This window comes from Centrocercus urophasianus, unplaced genomic scaffold (genome assembly GCF_019232065.1).
Source record: "Centrocercus urophasianus isolate 14NV4802_14NV808 unplaced genomic scaffold, USGS_Curo_1.0 seq_17, whole genome shotgun sequence".
Lineage (NCBI taxonomy): Eukaryota > Metazoa > Chordata > Aves > Galliformes > Phasianidae > Centrocercus > Centrocercus urophasianus.
Window position 1 is genome coordinate 3,944,924 of NW_024884722.1, and position 17,563 is coordinate 3,962,486.

At 46.4% G+C, this 17,563-nt stretch overlaps 2 protein-coding genes across 5 annotated transcripts; one reads left to right on the forward strand and one right to left on the reverse strand.

Annotated features, from left to right (window-relative positions):
• The first annotated feature begins 24 nt into the window (after positions 1-24).
• IKZF5 (IKAROS family zinc finger 5) lies at positions 25-13,927 on the forward strand. 4 transcript variants are annotated; one of them, XM_042818308.1, is made up of 5 exons: positions 25-65; positions 1,793-1,862; positions 6,182-6,345; positions 6,635-6,817; positions 9,345-13,927. In XM_042818308.1, the coding sequence occupies exons 3-5, from the start codon at positions 6,213-6,215 to the stop codon at positions 10,292-10,294; spliced, it is 1,266 nt and encodes a 421-aa protein (XP_042674242.1). In that variant the 5' UTR covers positions 25-65; positions 1,793-1,862; positions 6,182-6,212; the 3' UTR covers positions 10,295-13,927. The 4 variants fall into 4 exon arrangements, with proteins under 4 accessions (XP_042674242.1, XP_042674241.1, XP_042674244.1 ...); XM_042818307.1 differs by lacking the exon at positions 25-65 and adding an exon at positions 209-335; XM_042818310.1 differs by lacking the exon at positions 25-65 and adding an exon at positions 209-335 and having other exon boundaries at positions 1,793-1,861; positions 6,179-6,345.
• PSTK (phosphoseryl-tRNA kinase) lies at positions 10,544-17,278 on the reverse strand. Its single transcript, XM_042818312.1, is given in 8 exon segments — positions 10,544-14,669; positions 14,775-14,939; positions 15,165-15,258; positions 15,569-15,644; positions 16,038-16,329; positions 16,332-16,436; positions 16,722-16,977; positions 17,078-17,278. Coding segments are annotated over 8 exon segments (1,413 nt in total). The 3' UTR covers positions 10,544-14,445.
• Between the last annotated feature and the right edge of the window lie 285 nt (positions 17,279-17,563).

The window sequence follows — 17,563 nt, forward strand, 5'->3', positions numbered from 1 at the left end:
CCGGGCGGCACAACAAAAATGGCGGCGGCGGCGGAAGGGGGCGGCCGCGGCGCGGGGCGGCGGCGGTGAGTAGGGGCTGCCGGCTCCGCGGCCGTGAGGCGGGCTCCCGCCGGGCCGCTCGCCGAACGCCGAGCCGCGCGGCTGAGAGGCGGGCTGAGGGGTGAAGCGGCGTGGCCACCTCACGCGGGGCAGGCGGCGGTTGAGGCGGACGCGTCCCGGGCCGTTTGGCGCTGAGACGGTGGTGCTGCGGAGATGGAGCCCCACTCTCTCGCGCTCTGTGAAAGCTGCCAGCTTGGGGCCTTCTGCCTCGTTCGTTTTATACGGGAGAAGATGAGGTTGTAACAGGCGGCTCTTCTGCCACACCCCTTTTTTTTTTTTCCTTTTCCTTTCTGATTCCTTAAAAGTAAGTGGGACGCGGATGTGTGCTGTTAGTCCTGTCACGCTGTTCTTCTACAGCCGCAATTCCTGAAGTCTGATGTGTTGGTGCTTTTTGTTTTTTTAACTAAATACAATTTACTTATGATTTTGTGGCGTCTGAATGGTTTCTCATGGCAGAGTCGTGTGGTTGAGGGCTGGGGGAGAGCTGGGAGCAGCCTACAGGGCTGTGCCATACGCAGACAGCAGGTTTGCTGCAGCACCCCTAGGGGAAATGGTGTCAGACCAAAGAAGGGGAGATTCAGGCTGGATATAATGTTCACTGTAAGGTTGGTGAGGCACTGCTCAGGCGGCCCCAGAAGTGGTGTTGCCCCATCATGCGGACACCCAAGGTCAGGGGATGGGATCTGAGCACCTGATGGAGCTGTGGTGTCCCAAAGCTCTGTGCCTTCCACTGAAATGTATTTTGCTTGGATGAAAATTTAATGTCTAGAGACTGGGACACAGGTGTGGGTAACTCTTGAAAGGGTAGATAACATCAGGACAAAGGGAAACGGTTTGAAGTTGAGGGAGGGAAGATTAAAGTTGGATGTCAGGGGGAAGTTCTTTACTATGAGAGTGGGGAGGTACTGGAACAGCTGCCCAGAGAGGCTGCGGATGCCTCCGTGTGGAGGTGTTCAAGGCCAGGTTGGATGGGGCCCTGGGCAGCTTGGGCTGGTATTAAATGTGGAGGCTGGTGGCCCTGCATGTGGCAGCAGGTTGGAGATTCGTGATTCTTGAGGTCCCTTCCAACCCTGGCCGTTCTGTGATTCTGAGAAGAGGGTTTGTGTCCTACAGCGCTTTGTCCACCACAAGCCTGGCATGTAGCATTGCAACCAATGCTATGTGGAACAACTGTGTAGTAAGCCAATAATCCATGTTCTGCTCAGAGCTATAGAAGGTGTGGTTACCTGTGAAAATCTTTACAGGGAAAGCAGAGAAAGTGCCCAATGTGCTCAGTTCATTCGAGTACATGAAATGTGAGCTGCTCTGCTCAGGTTCTAATAATTAAAGTTGCATTTACTAGTATGCGGTAGTCTGACCTACTATCATTCTTCCCTGGAAGGGAGAGCTGTGAGGTGTGTCTCTGCTGTAAAACAGACTCTGTCAGATAAGGTTCTTTTGTGCATGCAGATGTAGAGGGTTGTTGTCAAATTGTGGCAATTTATCTATGCTAAAATGAAAAAGAGTGGTGGGCATCTGCAAATTGAGTTGGTGACATAGAGAAAGGAGAACCCCCCAAAACATATTTTCCCAGTCTAATTTCTTGACTTGCTAGAAGGAAGCCTGGTCATCACTGTACTACACCATCCTGTATACCCCTTTCATATCTATAATTCCTGTCTTGATGTCCTTGTTTTTTTTTTTCTCATTGCAGGAGACACCAACAAATGGAACACAAATTGACCTAAGCTTACATCAGGCTGGTGACATCCAAAAAAAAAAAGGTATGCAAAATTAATATGTGACGACATGGTCAAAACTAATTGAACAGTGTTAATGACAACAGTTACATAGGTGTGATGTGGATACAAAAAGTGAATTAATGCTTGCAAATAATTTTAAAGAGGCAGGAGGATGTTTGTTGTTGAATATGGTTTTGAATTCATAACTTGAGTTTTCACAGCTTACCTCGTGTTTTGTGTAGTAACTACTGGAAAAAAGTGATGTTCTTATGGGAAAAGTAGCAGTAAATGAGGCTGATTACAATCTGCAGGAACAGTAGTGTGACAGGCCCATCTTCCTCTTTCCACTTGAGCCTGACTTCTGTATTCACAGATTCACCTTAAAGATTTGTCACTTACAGTCCCAGAAAAAAAGCATGACAAGTGACTTCTGGTGAATATTTTTATTATTTCAGTGCATAATAAATAAGTGAAGTAAGACCACTGCAGAACAGGAAGCTAAGATTTTGAGATGAAAGAAACACTGCTTTCTCCAAGGCTTTTTTCTGTCCTTGCTAATCCTCTAGTCATTCCCCAACATGAGACAGCAGAACAGATGCTATGGCAGAATTATCAATCTCTGGTTTCTTTGGAACCATTTCTTCCCTGGAAACAAACTATCAGGTACATAGAATTGTCCTCTGGTGTGATAGATGAAGCACATGAAACTTTGTAATGCTTTTACTGGCAATGCTGAATTCTTATAAAGTGTACAGCACTAGAATATTAGAATTTGTTCTCCAAAACATATACAATTTTTTCAAGTTTCTTTCCTACAACTCACAGAGGTTGGGAAGAATAATGGATTTCTTCCTTCTCTTTATTTTTTTTTTTCCCTTTCAGGGAGGTGGGGTATCTCTGCTTTTTGTTTTGTCTGACATAACAGGAGTACATTTTTGGGCATGCTCCCTATTCAGTAGGAAACTAAAGTTCAGGTACAATCCATTAGGAAAAAAAATAAATAGAGCATAGAGTCATAGAATCACCAAGGTTGGAAAAGGCTTACAAGATCATCCAGTCCAACCATCCACCTATCACCAATAGATCTCACTAAACCACGTCCCTCTACACAACATCCAAACATCCCTTGAACACCTCCAGTTGGTGACTCCACCACCTCCCCTGGCAGCCCATTCCAGCACCTGACCACTCTTTCAGAGAAGTAGTATTTCCTCACGACCAGCCTGAACTTCCCCTGATGCAACTTGAGGCCATTCCCTCTAGTCCTATCACCAGTTACATGAGAGAAGGGGCCTACCCCCAGCTCACTACAACCTCCCTTCAGGTAGTTACAGAGAGCAGTAAGATCTTCCTTGAGCCTGCTCTTCTGCTGGCTGAACAATCCCAGCTCCTTCAGCTGCTCCTCATAAAGCCTGTGCTCCAGCCCCCTCACAGCCTAGTTGCCCTACTCTCCTGGATGTCTTTCTTGCAGAGAGGGATCCAAAACTGAGCACAGTACTTGAGCTGCAGCCTCATCAGTGCTGAGTACAGAGGGACAATTGCTTTCCTGCTCCTGCTAGCAACACTATTTCAGATACAAGCCAGGATGCCATGGGCCTTCTTGGCCACCTGGGCACACTGCTGACTCATGTTCAGCCAAGCATCAACCAATACCCCTAGGTCCATTTCTTCTACAGGGTCTTCCAGCCACTCTGCCCCAACCCTGTAGCACTGCCTAGGGTTGCAGTGGCTAAAGTGAAGGACCTGGTACTTTGTCTTCTTGAACCTTGTCCCATTGGCTTCAGCTCAGCCATCCAGCCTGTCCAGATCCCTCTGTAGGGCCTTGCTACCTCAGGCAGATTGACACTCTGCCAAGGTGGTGTCATCTGCAAACTTACTGAGGGTGCATTCAATGCCCTCATCCAGGTCATCAGTAAAGATATTGAAGAGGACAGGCCTCAACACTGACCTCTGGGAAATACCACTCGTGACTGGTCACCAACTGGATTTGACTCCATTCAGCACCACTCTCAGCCCTCCAGCCAGCTCCTTACCCAGCAAAGCGTGTACCTGTCCATGCTGTGAGCTGCCAGCTTCTCCCTTCTTCCACAGGAGGTAGATTCTCTTTTTCTCCTGGAGTCTCAGGAAAAGCTCCCTGTCCATCTACACCGGTCTTCTTCCTTGCTGGCTCATCTTGTGGCTCAGGGGGATAGATAGCCTGTTCCTGTGCCTTTAAGGCTTCTTTCTTGAGGAGCAACCAGCCTTCCTGGACCCCTTTACCCACCAAGACTGAATCCCAAGGGACCCTCTGTACTAGTCTGAACAATTTGAAATCTTCCCTCTGGAATCCCAAGGTTTTGCTGTCCCCTCCTGTGGCTCCACCAAGAATCGAGAACTCTAAGACTTCATGGTCACAGTGTCCAAGACAGCTCCCAACCTTCACATCTCCTACCAGACCTTCTCTGTGAACAGCAGGTCTAGCAGGGCACCTCCCCTGGTGGGCTCTCTCACTAGCTGCAGAAAGAAGTTATCTTCCATATACTCTAAAAATTTAACAGACTGCTTCTTCTGTGCTGTGTTGTATTCCCAGCATAGATCAGGGAAATTGAAGTTCCCCATGAGAACAAGGGCTGGTGATCACACAACTTCTGCCAGCTGCTCATAGAGCACCTCATCTGTCTCTTCATCCTGGTTAGGTGATCTTTAAAAGACCCCCACCAGGATGTCTGCCCCTGACACAAGCCCAATAACATCAAAACACTCTCTAACATAGAGAGCCATGCCACCATACCTCCTTCCTTGCACTTCCTTTCTGAAGGGCTTGTAGCCATTCATTCCAGTACTCCAGCCACAGGAGCAATCCCACCACGTTTCTGTAATGGCAACTCAGTCATAGCTTGCCTGCTGTACAATGGCGTCCAGCTCCTGTTTGTTGCCTGTGCTGCATGCACTGGTGTAGATGCACTTCAGCTGAGCCCATTGCCTCACCCCTAATCTCATTATCACTCCTCTAGGCCCATCTTTAGCAGGCCTGGTTTTAATGCATTCCCTCTTCATATTTAAAGCCCTCTCTACAAGCCCTGCTAGCTCCTGGGCAAGGATCGTTTCCCCCTTCGAGACAGGTGATACCCATCAGCAGCCATCAGGCCAGGTGCTGAGTAAACCACCCCATAGAATCATAGAATTGCTCAGGTTGGAAAACATCTTAAAGATCATCCAGTCCATCTACAACCTAACCACACTACCCTAACTCTAGCAACCCTTTGCTAAATCACTGAGCACCACATCCAAACGGTTTTTAAACACATCCAGGGATGGTGACTCAACCACCTCCCTGTGCAGCCCATTCCAGTGCTTAACAACCCTTTCTGTAAAGAAGTTTTTCCTGATATCCAACCTAAACTTACCCTGGTGCAGCTTGAGGCCATTTCCCCTCGTCCTGTCACCAGTGAGAAGAGACCAACCCCACTCTCACTGTAGGCACCTTTCAGATATTGGAAGACAGCAGTAAGGTCTCCCCTCAGCCTCTTTTTCCCCAAACTGAACAGCCCCAGTCCCTCCTGTCTCTCCCCATAGGCCATATTCTCCAAGCCCTTCACCAGCCGTGTTGCCCACCTTTGGACCTGCTCCAGCACCTCCATGTCCTTTCTGTACTGAGGTGCCCAAAACTGAACACAGCACTCGAGGTGAGGCCTCACCAGTGCCGATTACTTCCCTAGTCCTGCCCACCACAGCATTCCTGATCCAAGCCAGGATGCCATTGGCCTTCTCGGCCACCTGGGCTCATACTCAGTACTGTCCATCAGCACACCAAGGTCCCTTTCTGTCAGACCTCTGTCAGCCACTCCTCCCCAAGCCTGTAGGGTTTCCCAGGTTGTTGCACCAAAATGCAGGCCCCAACACTTGGCCCTTTTGAAATTCACACAGTTAACCTTGGCCCATCGATCCAGTCTATCCAGGTCCCTCTGTAGTGCCTTTCTCCCCTCAGGCAGATCAGCACTCCCTCCCAACTTGGTGCAGTCTGCAAACTCACTGATAGTGCACTCAATCCCCTCATCAAGATGGTTAATAATAATTAAACTGAGGTAGGTCGTGATGGGAGTTGCTTGTGTTGCCGAGCTGGGACCTGCAGTCTCTTGATGATTTTGATGATGTCATTTCACCTGCTCTTATGTAGTCCTTATCTTCCTGTTTCTGCAGATGATTTTCATACTAATACTTACTTAATGATCTTGATTATTAAGATCCTGAAATTGTGGTTGTCAGTTCATGTATTTAGACATGATACACGATAAAAATAGTCCCTCACTCTAAAAAGCTTGGTTTTATGAATGCTTTTAAATGCAGTGGAACTTGTGATTTGAACATATTTTTCCTTCTAGGCACAAGAGGTTGTAAACTTAAAGAGGGAATATGGGTGAAAAGAAGCCAGAACCTTTGGACTTTGTAAAAGATTTTCAGGAATACCTTACACAGCAGACTCACCATGTGAATATGATTTCTGGATCTGTTAGTGGAGACAAGGAAGCAGAGACTCTTCAGGGAGGTAAGCTAACTTCAGTCCTATCAGCATTTTGGATTCTGGGAAATGACTGCACAGTCTACATTCTGGATAATTATGCACACTACTCCCATTATGTGGAAGCACTTCTAGTAGTAGTTTTTACATCACAGAGGATGTATGTGTACCCTTATCTTTATTAGGGTTTGTTCTGATAGTTCTGTGTGTTTAATGAGCAAGGGCGTATGGAAGCAGAGATACTTGGCATATCTCACAGCACAACAGCTGTTATCTCAGAGATTGTCTATTGAAACGCCTGTTGCATTCTTCACAGCTGGGACTGAAGGTGATCAGAATGGGCTGGATCATCCTTCTGTTGAAGTTTCACTGGATGAAAACTCAGGAATGTTAGTGGATGGATTTGAAAGGACATTTGATGGAAAATTGAAGTGTCGCTACTGCAACTATGCCAGCAAAGGAACAGCAAGGCTGATAGAGCATATCAGAATTCATACAGGTATGAAATATTCTACAGTACTTCACAGTGAGGCACTGTGGTGTGCACTCAGTGTTACGTTTTGCATATGAGCAGCTGTCATCTTCAAGCAGTGTGATATTTCTTTGAGTTACTCGGCAGATAACCTGCTTTTTTGTTGTTGTTGTTGGTGGTGGTATTGTTTGTTTGCTGATTCCTGAGATGTCTTTGGCTTTGTGTGCATGGGGAGCCTCAAAGAGAATGGCTGGAACAATGTATTGTTACTTAATATCAAGTGTTGTAAATCTTTCTTGTACCACAAAACAAAAATGAAGCTTTGCTTCTTCAAGTGTGAGAACGTGGCTAACAGTACAGTGTCAGTATTCCTTCCCTTACTATAGAAAGTTGTCTGTGTTCTCCTATACTCTTAGCTCTTAACAGCTCTTTTGTGTTCTCCAAATGCCTTATCCTGCTGCTGCTTTATGGAACAGAAGTCATTTGGTGGCTTGAGCTAGCAAAACAATATCTGCTATAGATTATGACCTTTTCAGTACAGTTGTAGTATACGAAAACAAGATGAATTCCATTTGAAAGCTGAAGTGCTGAGAAACGTCATCAAAATTTCTGACCCACTGGTAATTATTCAAAACCAAGCCTTCTGAGGACTGTGTACCATCTGCAAACAGGAAGGTCCTCTCTGGGGAGAAGTGTGACACTTAGGGTTTGTGCCTTGGCTAACATTCAGACTTGTTTCTCATGGCTGTAGCATGTAATATTATCAGCATCACCTCAGACCTGAACTTCAGGATGGTAAGTTGCCCACAACGCATAAAACCATCAGTTCTTCATATGCCTTCTTTGTTTCAAATAAAATCTTTGCTCTGTCTTCAAGTTTTGGGAAATGCTGGAAGAGCAGAGCTTTATGTGACAGGTGACTGTTCTCAGTGCATTTGCAAATGTTGCCAGAACTGGAGAGTAAATGCATGACTCGTTTGATCAAGGAAACTGTCCTACTTAAAGGCAATTTGATCCAAGGCCTCTGTTTTATTGTGCTCAGAAGCATGGGGAGGAAGTGTGGCAAAGGGCTAAGACATGGATTGCATGACTATGAAAGCTCAGAGAGGGCCAGCATTGCAATAGGGAACTGGGAGCTGACCTTTAGCTCAGAGAGATGTAAGCAAACAGATGATGCGTCCTGGATAATGTGCAAGTGCAGCAAGTATCTACCAAAGCAATTATGGCACAGGCATGACCATACGACTGTTATTAAGTGCAATTTACTCTGAATAAAATTCATACTGGGTCTTAATAGCAGTGCTGTCAGTGGTTTACTGGCTGTGCTGTGTTTAAGGGTTTGCAACACGACATGCAGATCTTTTTCTGTGTCACCAGTTTAGAGTGAAATAAGAACTGCATTAACTTTGCCATGGGAAGGGCTGTGTGACTATTAGTCATGTGACACCTTGTGTGTCCTGTGCAGTGCTTGCACATTATCAGTAGCCCTGACTGCATTCAGACATCTGGTTTTTGTTGTTGTTGTAGATAATGGATTTTGAAAGCCACAAAGCAGTTCTGTTGGCCTGTTTTCACAACGATAGAGAATGCTTCAAAAGAACTTAAAGGCTGAAGAGAAGGATCACACTCTTCTGTTTTGCAGTTTGCAAAACATTTTGCAACAGAAGTTGCTCAAAAGCAGTTTAGAAATTGGCATATCATTCTAGGTAGGAAGGTAAGCATGTGGAAGGTAAGGGATGTGGCATGTCAGCACCTGGACATGCATCAAATCACACCAAAGGCATTTCTAACCATCCACACATGGAATGCAAAAACTCCTAAGATATCAATCTGTGAAAGGAGGATTGAGAACCCCAGTATGATGTTACAGAGGTAACACATGGAGTTGTTTGAAAGCTTTCAAAGAGCTGTGTTTGAAAACACAACTACAGAAGCGTTAGTGGGAAATGTCATCTAGTAGAAGAATGAAGTTCAAGCTGTCAGAAAGGACAGTACCTGACTACCATGTCTGAGAGAGCAGTTGTCTGGTGGTTAGCTGGATTTAGTTTTCTTCAGTAACTCTTTAGCCACAGAATTCTTCTTGAAAATTCAGTTCTCGAGTACATGTATGTGTGCATGGGTTACTTGGATAATAATTCCAAGATGTTTAAAAGTGAGAATTGTGCAGAAGATGTCAAAAGAATGCCTTTCCTCGATGTTAAAAGAACAGTGAGACATTACTGCAGCCAACTGATTGCATGCTTTAGAGAGGAGGTAGATTTTGGATCTAACGAGAGCACCGCACGGACATCACTGCATTTGGTTCTTGGCATCATTGCTGCAATTCTCAGGCTATTGGCTGTGCTAGTTGTGCTCACGTTGTTTCTGATGCTCACTCACTTAGGAGAGGCAGACATGTGTAACTTTACTCTGCTATTCCACCAAACATCCAGCTAATCTCAAGACTAGCAACAACTCTGAAGCTGAATTTGAGCCCTTTGGTGAGCAGCACACAGCTGTTTCCATGAAAAGACTTTTCCTGTGAGATGCCACAGTATCTTTTTTAATTTTCCAGGTGAGAAGCCACACAGATGCCATTTGTGTCCCTTTGCGTCCGCTTACGAACGTCATCTGGAAGCTCACATGCGATCACATACTGGTGAGAAACCATACAAATGTGAGTTGTGTTCCTTCCGCTGCAGTGACAGAAGCAACTTATCTCACCACCGGAGGCGTAAACATAAAATGGTGCCTATCAAGGGTACGAGGTCTTCCCTGAGTAGCAAGAAAATGTGGGGGGTTCTGCAGAAGAAGACCAGCAACTTGGGGTACAGCAGAAGAGCGTTAATTAATTTGAGCCCTCCTTCTATGGTGGTTCACAAACCAGACTACCTGAATGATTTCACTCATGAAATCCCAAATATCCAGACTGAAGCTTATGAGAATATGACTAAGTCATCCCAGACCGGTGGGTTGCCAAGAGATCCACAAGACCTCATGGTCGATAATCCTTTAAACCAGCTCTCTACGTTAGCTGGACAGTTGTCCAGCTTGCCACCCGAAAACCAAAACGAGAGAGGATGCTCTCCTGATGTTGTTACCTGCCAAGACGAAAAGCCTTTCATGATGCAGCAGCCTGCTACGCCCGCTGTAGTTTCCTCTGTGTCAGCAAGCATTGCTCAGAGTTCATCTCCAACCAGCCCGGATCCTCGGCCTGCACACAACCAAAGGAACTACAGCCCGGTGGCGGGGCCGAGCAGCGAGCGCAGCGCCCACACCAGTACTCCCAGCATAAGTAACAGCCAGCCAAGCACTCCAGCTCCCACCCTTCCTGTTCAGGACCCCCAGCTTCTGCATCACTGCCAGCACTGTGACATGTATTTTGCGGACAATATCCTTTACACCATTCACATGGGATGTCATGGGTTTGAGAATCCTTTTCAGTGCAACATATGTGGGTGCAAGTGTAAAAACAAGTATGACTTTGCTTGCCATTTTGCGAGAGGTCAACATAGCCAACATTGAGAACGTGCTTTCTTTTAGTTTTTTAACATATTGCAATATATTTTTCATACTTCCTGAAGGAAAGCTTGCACATTCCCATAAGGAAAATTTGCGTTGAACTATTGGACAAAGAAGGCAAATTTATTTCTGTGTTGTCATGAAACTTGCCAGGGAAATTTTGTATAAGGTGTGGTGGTTGTTTTATATGTAGCCTTTAAAAGGAGGGGAAAAAAGAAGAAGAAAAAAAAAAGAGAAATCAACCCACTGAAAGTATTATAACAATTGGAATTTATTAAGATGTTTTGGTTGCGAAATTTCAGTTGCTTGCTCTTAAAATCCCCATAAATATTACAGATGCAGAAACAGAGTGTCCTGACACGTAGAATACAGTCATCAGATTTGTTAGATAGGATAAAATATGTTAGGCATAAACTATGAAAGGTTACTGCAGGGACAGATGTGGTTGCTTTGGAGACTTATCCTTAAAAACAGCTACTATCAAGGTTAAAACACAGACAGAAGCAACTTTCACATACAAATTGAATTTGACTTTAAAGCTCACTTTAATCTGATGAGATTATTATGTTTTTGCTTACAATAACCCAAACTCAAAACACTAATTTAACTATTATTGTTAAGATTCACCATGAAACTAGAAGATGAAAGATGATTGTGAGTGAAACTCTGGTAGGAAAATAAAGTTAAGAGCCAATCATTCACTGCCTATAAAAAGAAGGAATAAACTTGACACCTTATTTGAAACTGCAAAGTACACTTAGCAAAATTGTATCCATGTTAAAAGGAGGCAATTCTTGTAGTACTAGCACAGATCAGTGTTAACTGCCTTAAATCCATTTGTACACATCTTTAAAATTTGCACAACTAGACTTCTGTCTGGCTGATGGAAGTTCTAATGGAAAGGAGAGGTCTATGAGCTGAATCTGATACTCAGTTTTATCTTGGGCCGGGCGACAGCTGGTAGGTTGCCTTTCTGTTTGAAAGCTGTGTAATCACGTTATTGTAAGCTTTGGCTAACTTGGAAGTCAGTTTGTCTGGCATCCATCCCCAACATTTGTTGTGCTGGAAGTACAGAGAAGAGCTGAGGGTGTGTTTGTGGTGGGGTCGGGTTTGTTTTGTTGGGTTTTTTTAAGTATTCATGTAGTAGGCAGGCAATGAAGCACTGGCTGGCTACATTGAATTCATTGTGATGAATAGCATACGTACACAAGGATGTACATGAAGTCCATTGCACATGTTTATTTAATCCTTTACATGTTACTTTAGAAGCACCTAGACTAATGGACAGGCACTTTAATAGGAACTTATATGAAACATCCTAGTAGAACTAATAAAAGCTCTTGATATGTTACACAGGAATTTGTAATGCTTCAGAAATTGAAGAACCATTACTTTTACCATACTTAGACGTGCACTTTTATCTTAGTTTGTCTTACTGGAGACAAATTAAAGCTTCTTTTATATGTATTCCCTCTTTCCTATCAGCAACATATGGCAGAAAATGTTTTGTCAAAAGTAGGAAGATTTTGTGTTCTGGAAATCAGTGTCAGCAATCTGAACAGTGACTGTTTGGTTATTCAGATCTGTATTGCCATGGGAGCTAAAGCTTACAAGGACTTCTGTTTAAGAAGAATATGCAGGGAAAAAGAACCTGACAATTTTGGCACCAGAGGTGATTTTCACTTGAACGAATTAGAAATCTAGGAACTGAATACACTTACCCAATTCATCCACTGTTTTGGTTTCAGGCTTGGTTTCAAATGCGTTTTAGTGAGTTGGTATAACTGAGAATATCATTTCCGTTTTTCATATGGCACTCATTATAATCCTCCGATGTCCCTTTCTCACTTTATAAAGTTTCAGAAGCAAAACAGCAGCTCTTTGCATGAACTGCATGCAGAGGACCTGGAGCCACCCACCTGTGTGTCCTTTTGTATTTTGAAGGCTATGGTGAAGTTGACTGAACTGGAATCCACGTGGAAGGTATTGCTCCTGTACAGGCTGTGTGACGTGGCCTTGCCAGTCACAGAACAGTACCGAGGTGACACACAGAGGTGGCTAAATTACACACTATTAGAACCACAAATATGAAAGACCATTACAATTACTAATCTTTTTCTTACCTTTTGATACGTGGTGCAGGCTTTAATTGCTAGGCTCTGGCTGCTGCAAGGAGACTTCCAGGTTTGCACTGCTGTAAGGAATACCCTCCAGCTGTGAGTTACTAGGTTACAACAGCTGAGTTTGGTTTGTGGCTCCAGTCTTTGACACCAGAGGGATTGCTGTGGTTGTGTTCTGTTCTTTATATTGTTTCTTCAGCAGTGCCTATAAGCAGTATGGACTTCCTATCAAGTGCAGTGACTTCTGAACCATAATTGCCCTGCATGTAACTGCAGGTAGAGCAGTAAGGTTGCTATGAGAAGCAGCTGGTAGCAAGAGGGAGCCTGCGTGACCTCACTGAAAGGGGCCCAATGTAATGCTGTGTTCTGTTGTGCCAAACAGTTCCCTGACTATAACTAGCTCCTTCTGACTACTGAGTAGCTTTGGAAGGCGTGTTTTCCTGTTGGTTTTGTTGTACATATTGTTTACTATAATTTAAAGAACAGAACTAATTCTGGAAGATGGATGACGATCCTGACAGTTGCCATGCACAAGCAGGCCTTACCCGTTCAGTCAGCAAGGGATTCCCTTAAGGAACCACGGGATCAAGACCTTGGCTAGTGAGCCTTTCCACATTGGCTTCTCCATGGGCTGCACTGGCTTTTCTTTATGAAAACCTTTGTATTGCAAGGTGGTGATGAGCACCTGACCTCATATTCACAGGGAAGTTTAGGAACGAGCTGATCTATTTTTTCCCCCATACCTTGACTCTGGTAACTTCTGTAGTTGCAAAACATTAAGTTAATGGTTTTCTTTTGTTTGTTTGTATTGTGATAGCTTATTTTACAGATTTGTTGATGATCTGAACATGCATTATTTATAGCACTCTTCATACAGACTCAGTGCTTTGAGAGGTATTCCAGCAAGCGTGAAGATCTTGGTAGATCATCTCAGTTAATGCTTAAGCCAACTGTAAAACAGCCAACAGAGAGTAGTAATAGTTGGTTTGTCACAGATATAATGTTTAGATAAAGTTAATTTTGACATCAAACTTTAATTGGCATTTTAACATAAAGGTGCGTGCCACTGTTTCCTAGCAAAATGATCTGTTGTATTTCTGTTCCAGGATGTTTTTGGGGTTTGCTTCTTTGCTTTTTGTTTCTTTGGACGATGGGAATGTAATTTAGAAGTTTTCACTGGCAAGTTTTCTATTAATTTTCAACTTCTTTGAGAATCTACAGCAAACGGATGTTTTGGTGCAGGAAAATATATACCCTGCTGAAGCATTTTTCATTGAGCAATCTTTGTGTATGTGCTTCTAAGTACCTGCTTTGTTAATAATATGTATTTCAATGTAAAGAGCATATTTTGTATGCAAAAATGAAATCCATTAGAACTGTAAAGTAAATTTTACTGTGTAGTGGATGTTCTCAGAAGACAGGGTTAATTCTGAAATAACTCGACTATATCTAGTGTAGTTCATGTTGTGGAGCTTTGCTTTTGTAAGGTAAGAATAAAATAATACTTTCTAATTAAGCCTTACAGCGATTCATCTTTCAATTGCACGTGGATCAGCTGGTGAGCTGCTCATGCCTAGGTGTGCTTTAGGTAAGGTATGGAAGGTGAGATCAAGCCTTTCGTCACCCTAAGGTGGATGTCCCTATGCACAGAGGCTAAACGATTATCTTTTAACAGCCTTGAAGGCAGCACCAACTTTTAAGCTCCTCTGGACATCCAAGTTATTCCAACCTGCATTCATGTGTGCCTGCAGCTCTGAATCTCAATTTAAGGTGTTTCAAATCTTTTCCTTTATGGTGTTGCTGTAGAGGGGCCAAGAGCCTGACCTAAAAATTGGACTTGGGAAACTGAGACAGCACTTGAATGGAGCACAACTGTCTGTATCCTGACTTTGGATGCTGCAGTTCATTTATTGTCAACCTATCACTCAACGTGCTAAATGCCATCTCACTTACTGCTTTTACACCCTGTCAGGCACAAAAGAGCTGTGCAAATGCTCAGCTACCTGTTGGGAACAGAGCTGAACAGGCTGCCATTCAAGGTGCTCTTTGAAACCTCAGCTGGATGAGGTTCTGGGAAAGCCAGGCCAGCCCGATGTTGGTCCCACTGCAAGAGGGAAGTGGAACTTGATGACTTCCAGGCATTCCTCCCAGGCTGCTGTGCTCTACAGCATCCCTGTTCCATAAACCAGGAGCAGGAGTTAGAGGTGGCTGAGCCCTGAGAAGGAAGCTGTCACTCTCAGGTGTCTTCAGCAGTACTGCTAAAGCAGCGTTACGTTTTTAACGCTCTTTACTCTTCAAAGCAACCCAACATTCTCTGTATTATTACTTTAGAATGTATTTATTAACTATATTGGTTGCCTCAAGTTGGAATGAAGAAAGCATACTGGTAGCAGGGTCAGTAGTGGGATTTTGTTGGCCAGATTCGTTTCCCACATGACTTCCATGCCGCAGATCTTCCAAAAGTTCTGCCTTGAGTTTGTTGAGTTCTTCTGCCAGGCTTTTCATCTCACTTGGGAGCACGTTCTTATCTTAAAGAAAATTCAAGTTGCCATGTTATGCTCATTTTAGAAGCTAACATTTACCATAACTTCGGCTCGTGTTGTTCAATAATTCTGGCAAGGCTTCTGAAGGACACTGCCTTGGTCACAGCTGCAGGGTTGGGAATCCAATTAATCCCAAGGGATTCCACAGGTTAACCTCACGGTGCCAGCTAACACCTTGGCTGTGCTCCACCTCAGCTGTGCCTCACGTACCTTTTGCCTCCTTCATAGTTTGAGAGATGATTCGTCTGCACGTCTGATCAGCTTGATGGACAGCACTGGCTGCACAGATCGCTCGATCTGCTTCCTATCCAAAAGGACCAACAGACAGGGAGAAACGTGCAAACAGATGAGAATTCGTTCACATTATGATCAGCCTTTGAAGTACTCATTCTCCAACGGGGAGAAATGTGAGCACCACCTCAGTGCCCAGCGCAGTGCACGTCTGCTCCTTCTCCTCTTCAAATAGATCAGCCTCCGTGTGCATGCTTTTGCCACCCAGAACCGCAATAGAACTCTTTGAATTTTTGTCACTGTGGTGTTGTGAGCACAATTCCAGAAGAAATTAATTCCCTATCATCTGAAAGAGCTATAGATTTTAAAACACAGCACTCTACCTTCTGCTCGGTGTCTTCCTTGTTTTGCTTCACGGGATTTTGCAAAGCAGCGCCCAGCAAATTAATTATCTGCACGCTAAGGAAACAAAGATTAGAGAAATGCATTAATCCAACAGTCTCAACAGAAATGCATCTTTCATTTTGTCATGATAGCTCATGACAGAAAACCCCCATTTCCAGTTAAATTTATGAGACAGTCAGTGAGATAATAGTTATAGAGAAGTCAGATCATAGAATGTCTTGGATTGGACGGGACCTCAAGGATCATCAAGCTCCAACCCTCTGTCACATGCAGGGCCACCAACCTCCACATTTAATCCTAGACCAGGCTGCCCAGGGCCCCATCCAACCTGGCCTTGAACACCTCCAGGGACGGGGCATCCACAGGTGGCAGTTCCACCACTCTCACAGCTTAATGATATGAAACGACGACAAGCTTCAACCGCCCCTATGTGCAAACAGAACTCACTGGAAAGCCTCCATCAGCCCGGCATCACACTGCTCCTCTGAGGTGCACGCAGAGCAGCTCAGGATGAGGCTGTTCTGCTCCCAGGGGTTCTTCTCAGGCTCTGGCAGCTCCATTCTCTGTGCCATACGGCAGATCGTCCCCTCGGGCACCGGGCTGCCCCGCAGGCTGTTCCTCTGCAGGCACAGCTCCAGGGGGCATTCCAGAAAGAGCTGGCAGAAGCCCAGGGAATCTGCAGGGATGCAATGGACAGCTGTCTGGACGAGGCCGTGCAAGAGTGCTGATCCTCCGGATGAAGGAGCCCAGTTCTGAGGGCGGCACACCGGGAACGGCAGCGTGAGACCCAGCAGCTCCTATGCTGCTCGCTCCAAAAGTAGCGCCTCCTGTTTATTTCCACGGAAACTACAACAGGTATAAAGGGCACGACAACACGGTTTGACAGAGCAAACTCTCGCCTACAAAACAGTGTTTTTTCAACGCAGCCACCGTCAGCTCTGCGACCAACCAGAGCCTGTGCGCTGCACCGGTACACGTGTAGACGGGCGGCAAAGGCTGCCCTGCCGGGAAGGTCGAACCCTCCTGCCATCCCCCCAGCGCCACCCCGCTGCCACCGGCCGACACGAAGCAGGACGCCCCGCTCGACCCACGCCCGGCCGCGTGCGGCAGGAGGAGCGGAGCACGAATTACACTCGCGAGCCAGCTGGAACACCTCGTATCGCATGCTGCGGTAGTAGAAGTTGTCATCCAGGACGACGCACAGCGGGCGGACCGCGGCACCGCCTCCGTCCCGCCCCGGGAGCGGCCCCTGCTCGGCGCAGCAGCTCAGGAAGCGGCCCCAGGCGGGCGGGGCGGGGCCGGGCGGGGGTGAGCCGGAGCGCAGCTCCCGCAAGAAGCGCTCCAGGAGCCGCAGCACTTCCCGCCGCCGCCGCTTCCAGGCGGAGTCCTGCGGGGCGGAGCGAGGAGCGGGGTTTGCGCCTCGCAGCCCGGCAACGGCGGGCGAGCGACGCGGCCAATGGGAAGGCGGGAAGGAGAGCGGCACTGACCAATGGGGGCTCCCCGTCCGGAGGCTCGCCCCGCCCCCGGGCCTCCTCCGGGATGAGGTCGTCGTAGACGAGCAGCGCGCAATCCCAGCCCTGGCGGAGCGGCAGTTGGCGGCGCAGAGCGCGGGCCAGCGTAGACTTGCCGGCGGCCGGCAGCCCGCACAGCACGCACAGCACCACGCGCCCGCCGTCCGCCCGCTCCATCGCCGCCGCACTGCGCTCAGACGCCGCTTCCCCGAGGGGGCGGCCCTGCGCAGGCGCAATGGGAGAGCGGGCGCGCGGCGAGAGCGCCCCCTGGCGGAGCGGCGGTCGTCGCGACGGCGGCGGTTCGGGAAGTGGAGAGTGACGAACGGTGCGGCAGCTGCCGGGCGCCCGACGGCAGCGGGCTGCGTTCCACGGCCATGAAATCAAGATCGTGCCGGTGATGTACGTTAAGTCATTGCATTAGTGCGATTCTGCCTTCTGAGGACTCCCGAGGGAGCTCGTTGC

Coding starts and splice junctions, on each gene's coding strand:
- IKZF5 (XM_042818308.1), top strand. CDS start 6,213: ATGGGTGAAAAGAAGCCAGAACCTTTGGACTTTGTAAAAGATTTTCAG. Junction 6,346..6,634: donor AGCAGAGACTCTTCAGGGAG/GTAAGCTAACTT, acceptor CATTCTTCACAG/CTGGGACTGAAGGTGATCAG. Junction 6,818..9,344: donor GCATATCAGAATTCATACAG/GTATGAAATATT, acceptor TTAATTTTCCAG/GTGAGAAGCCACACAGATGC.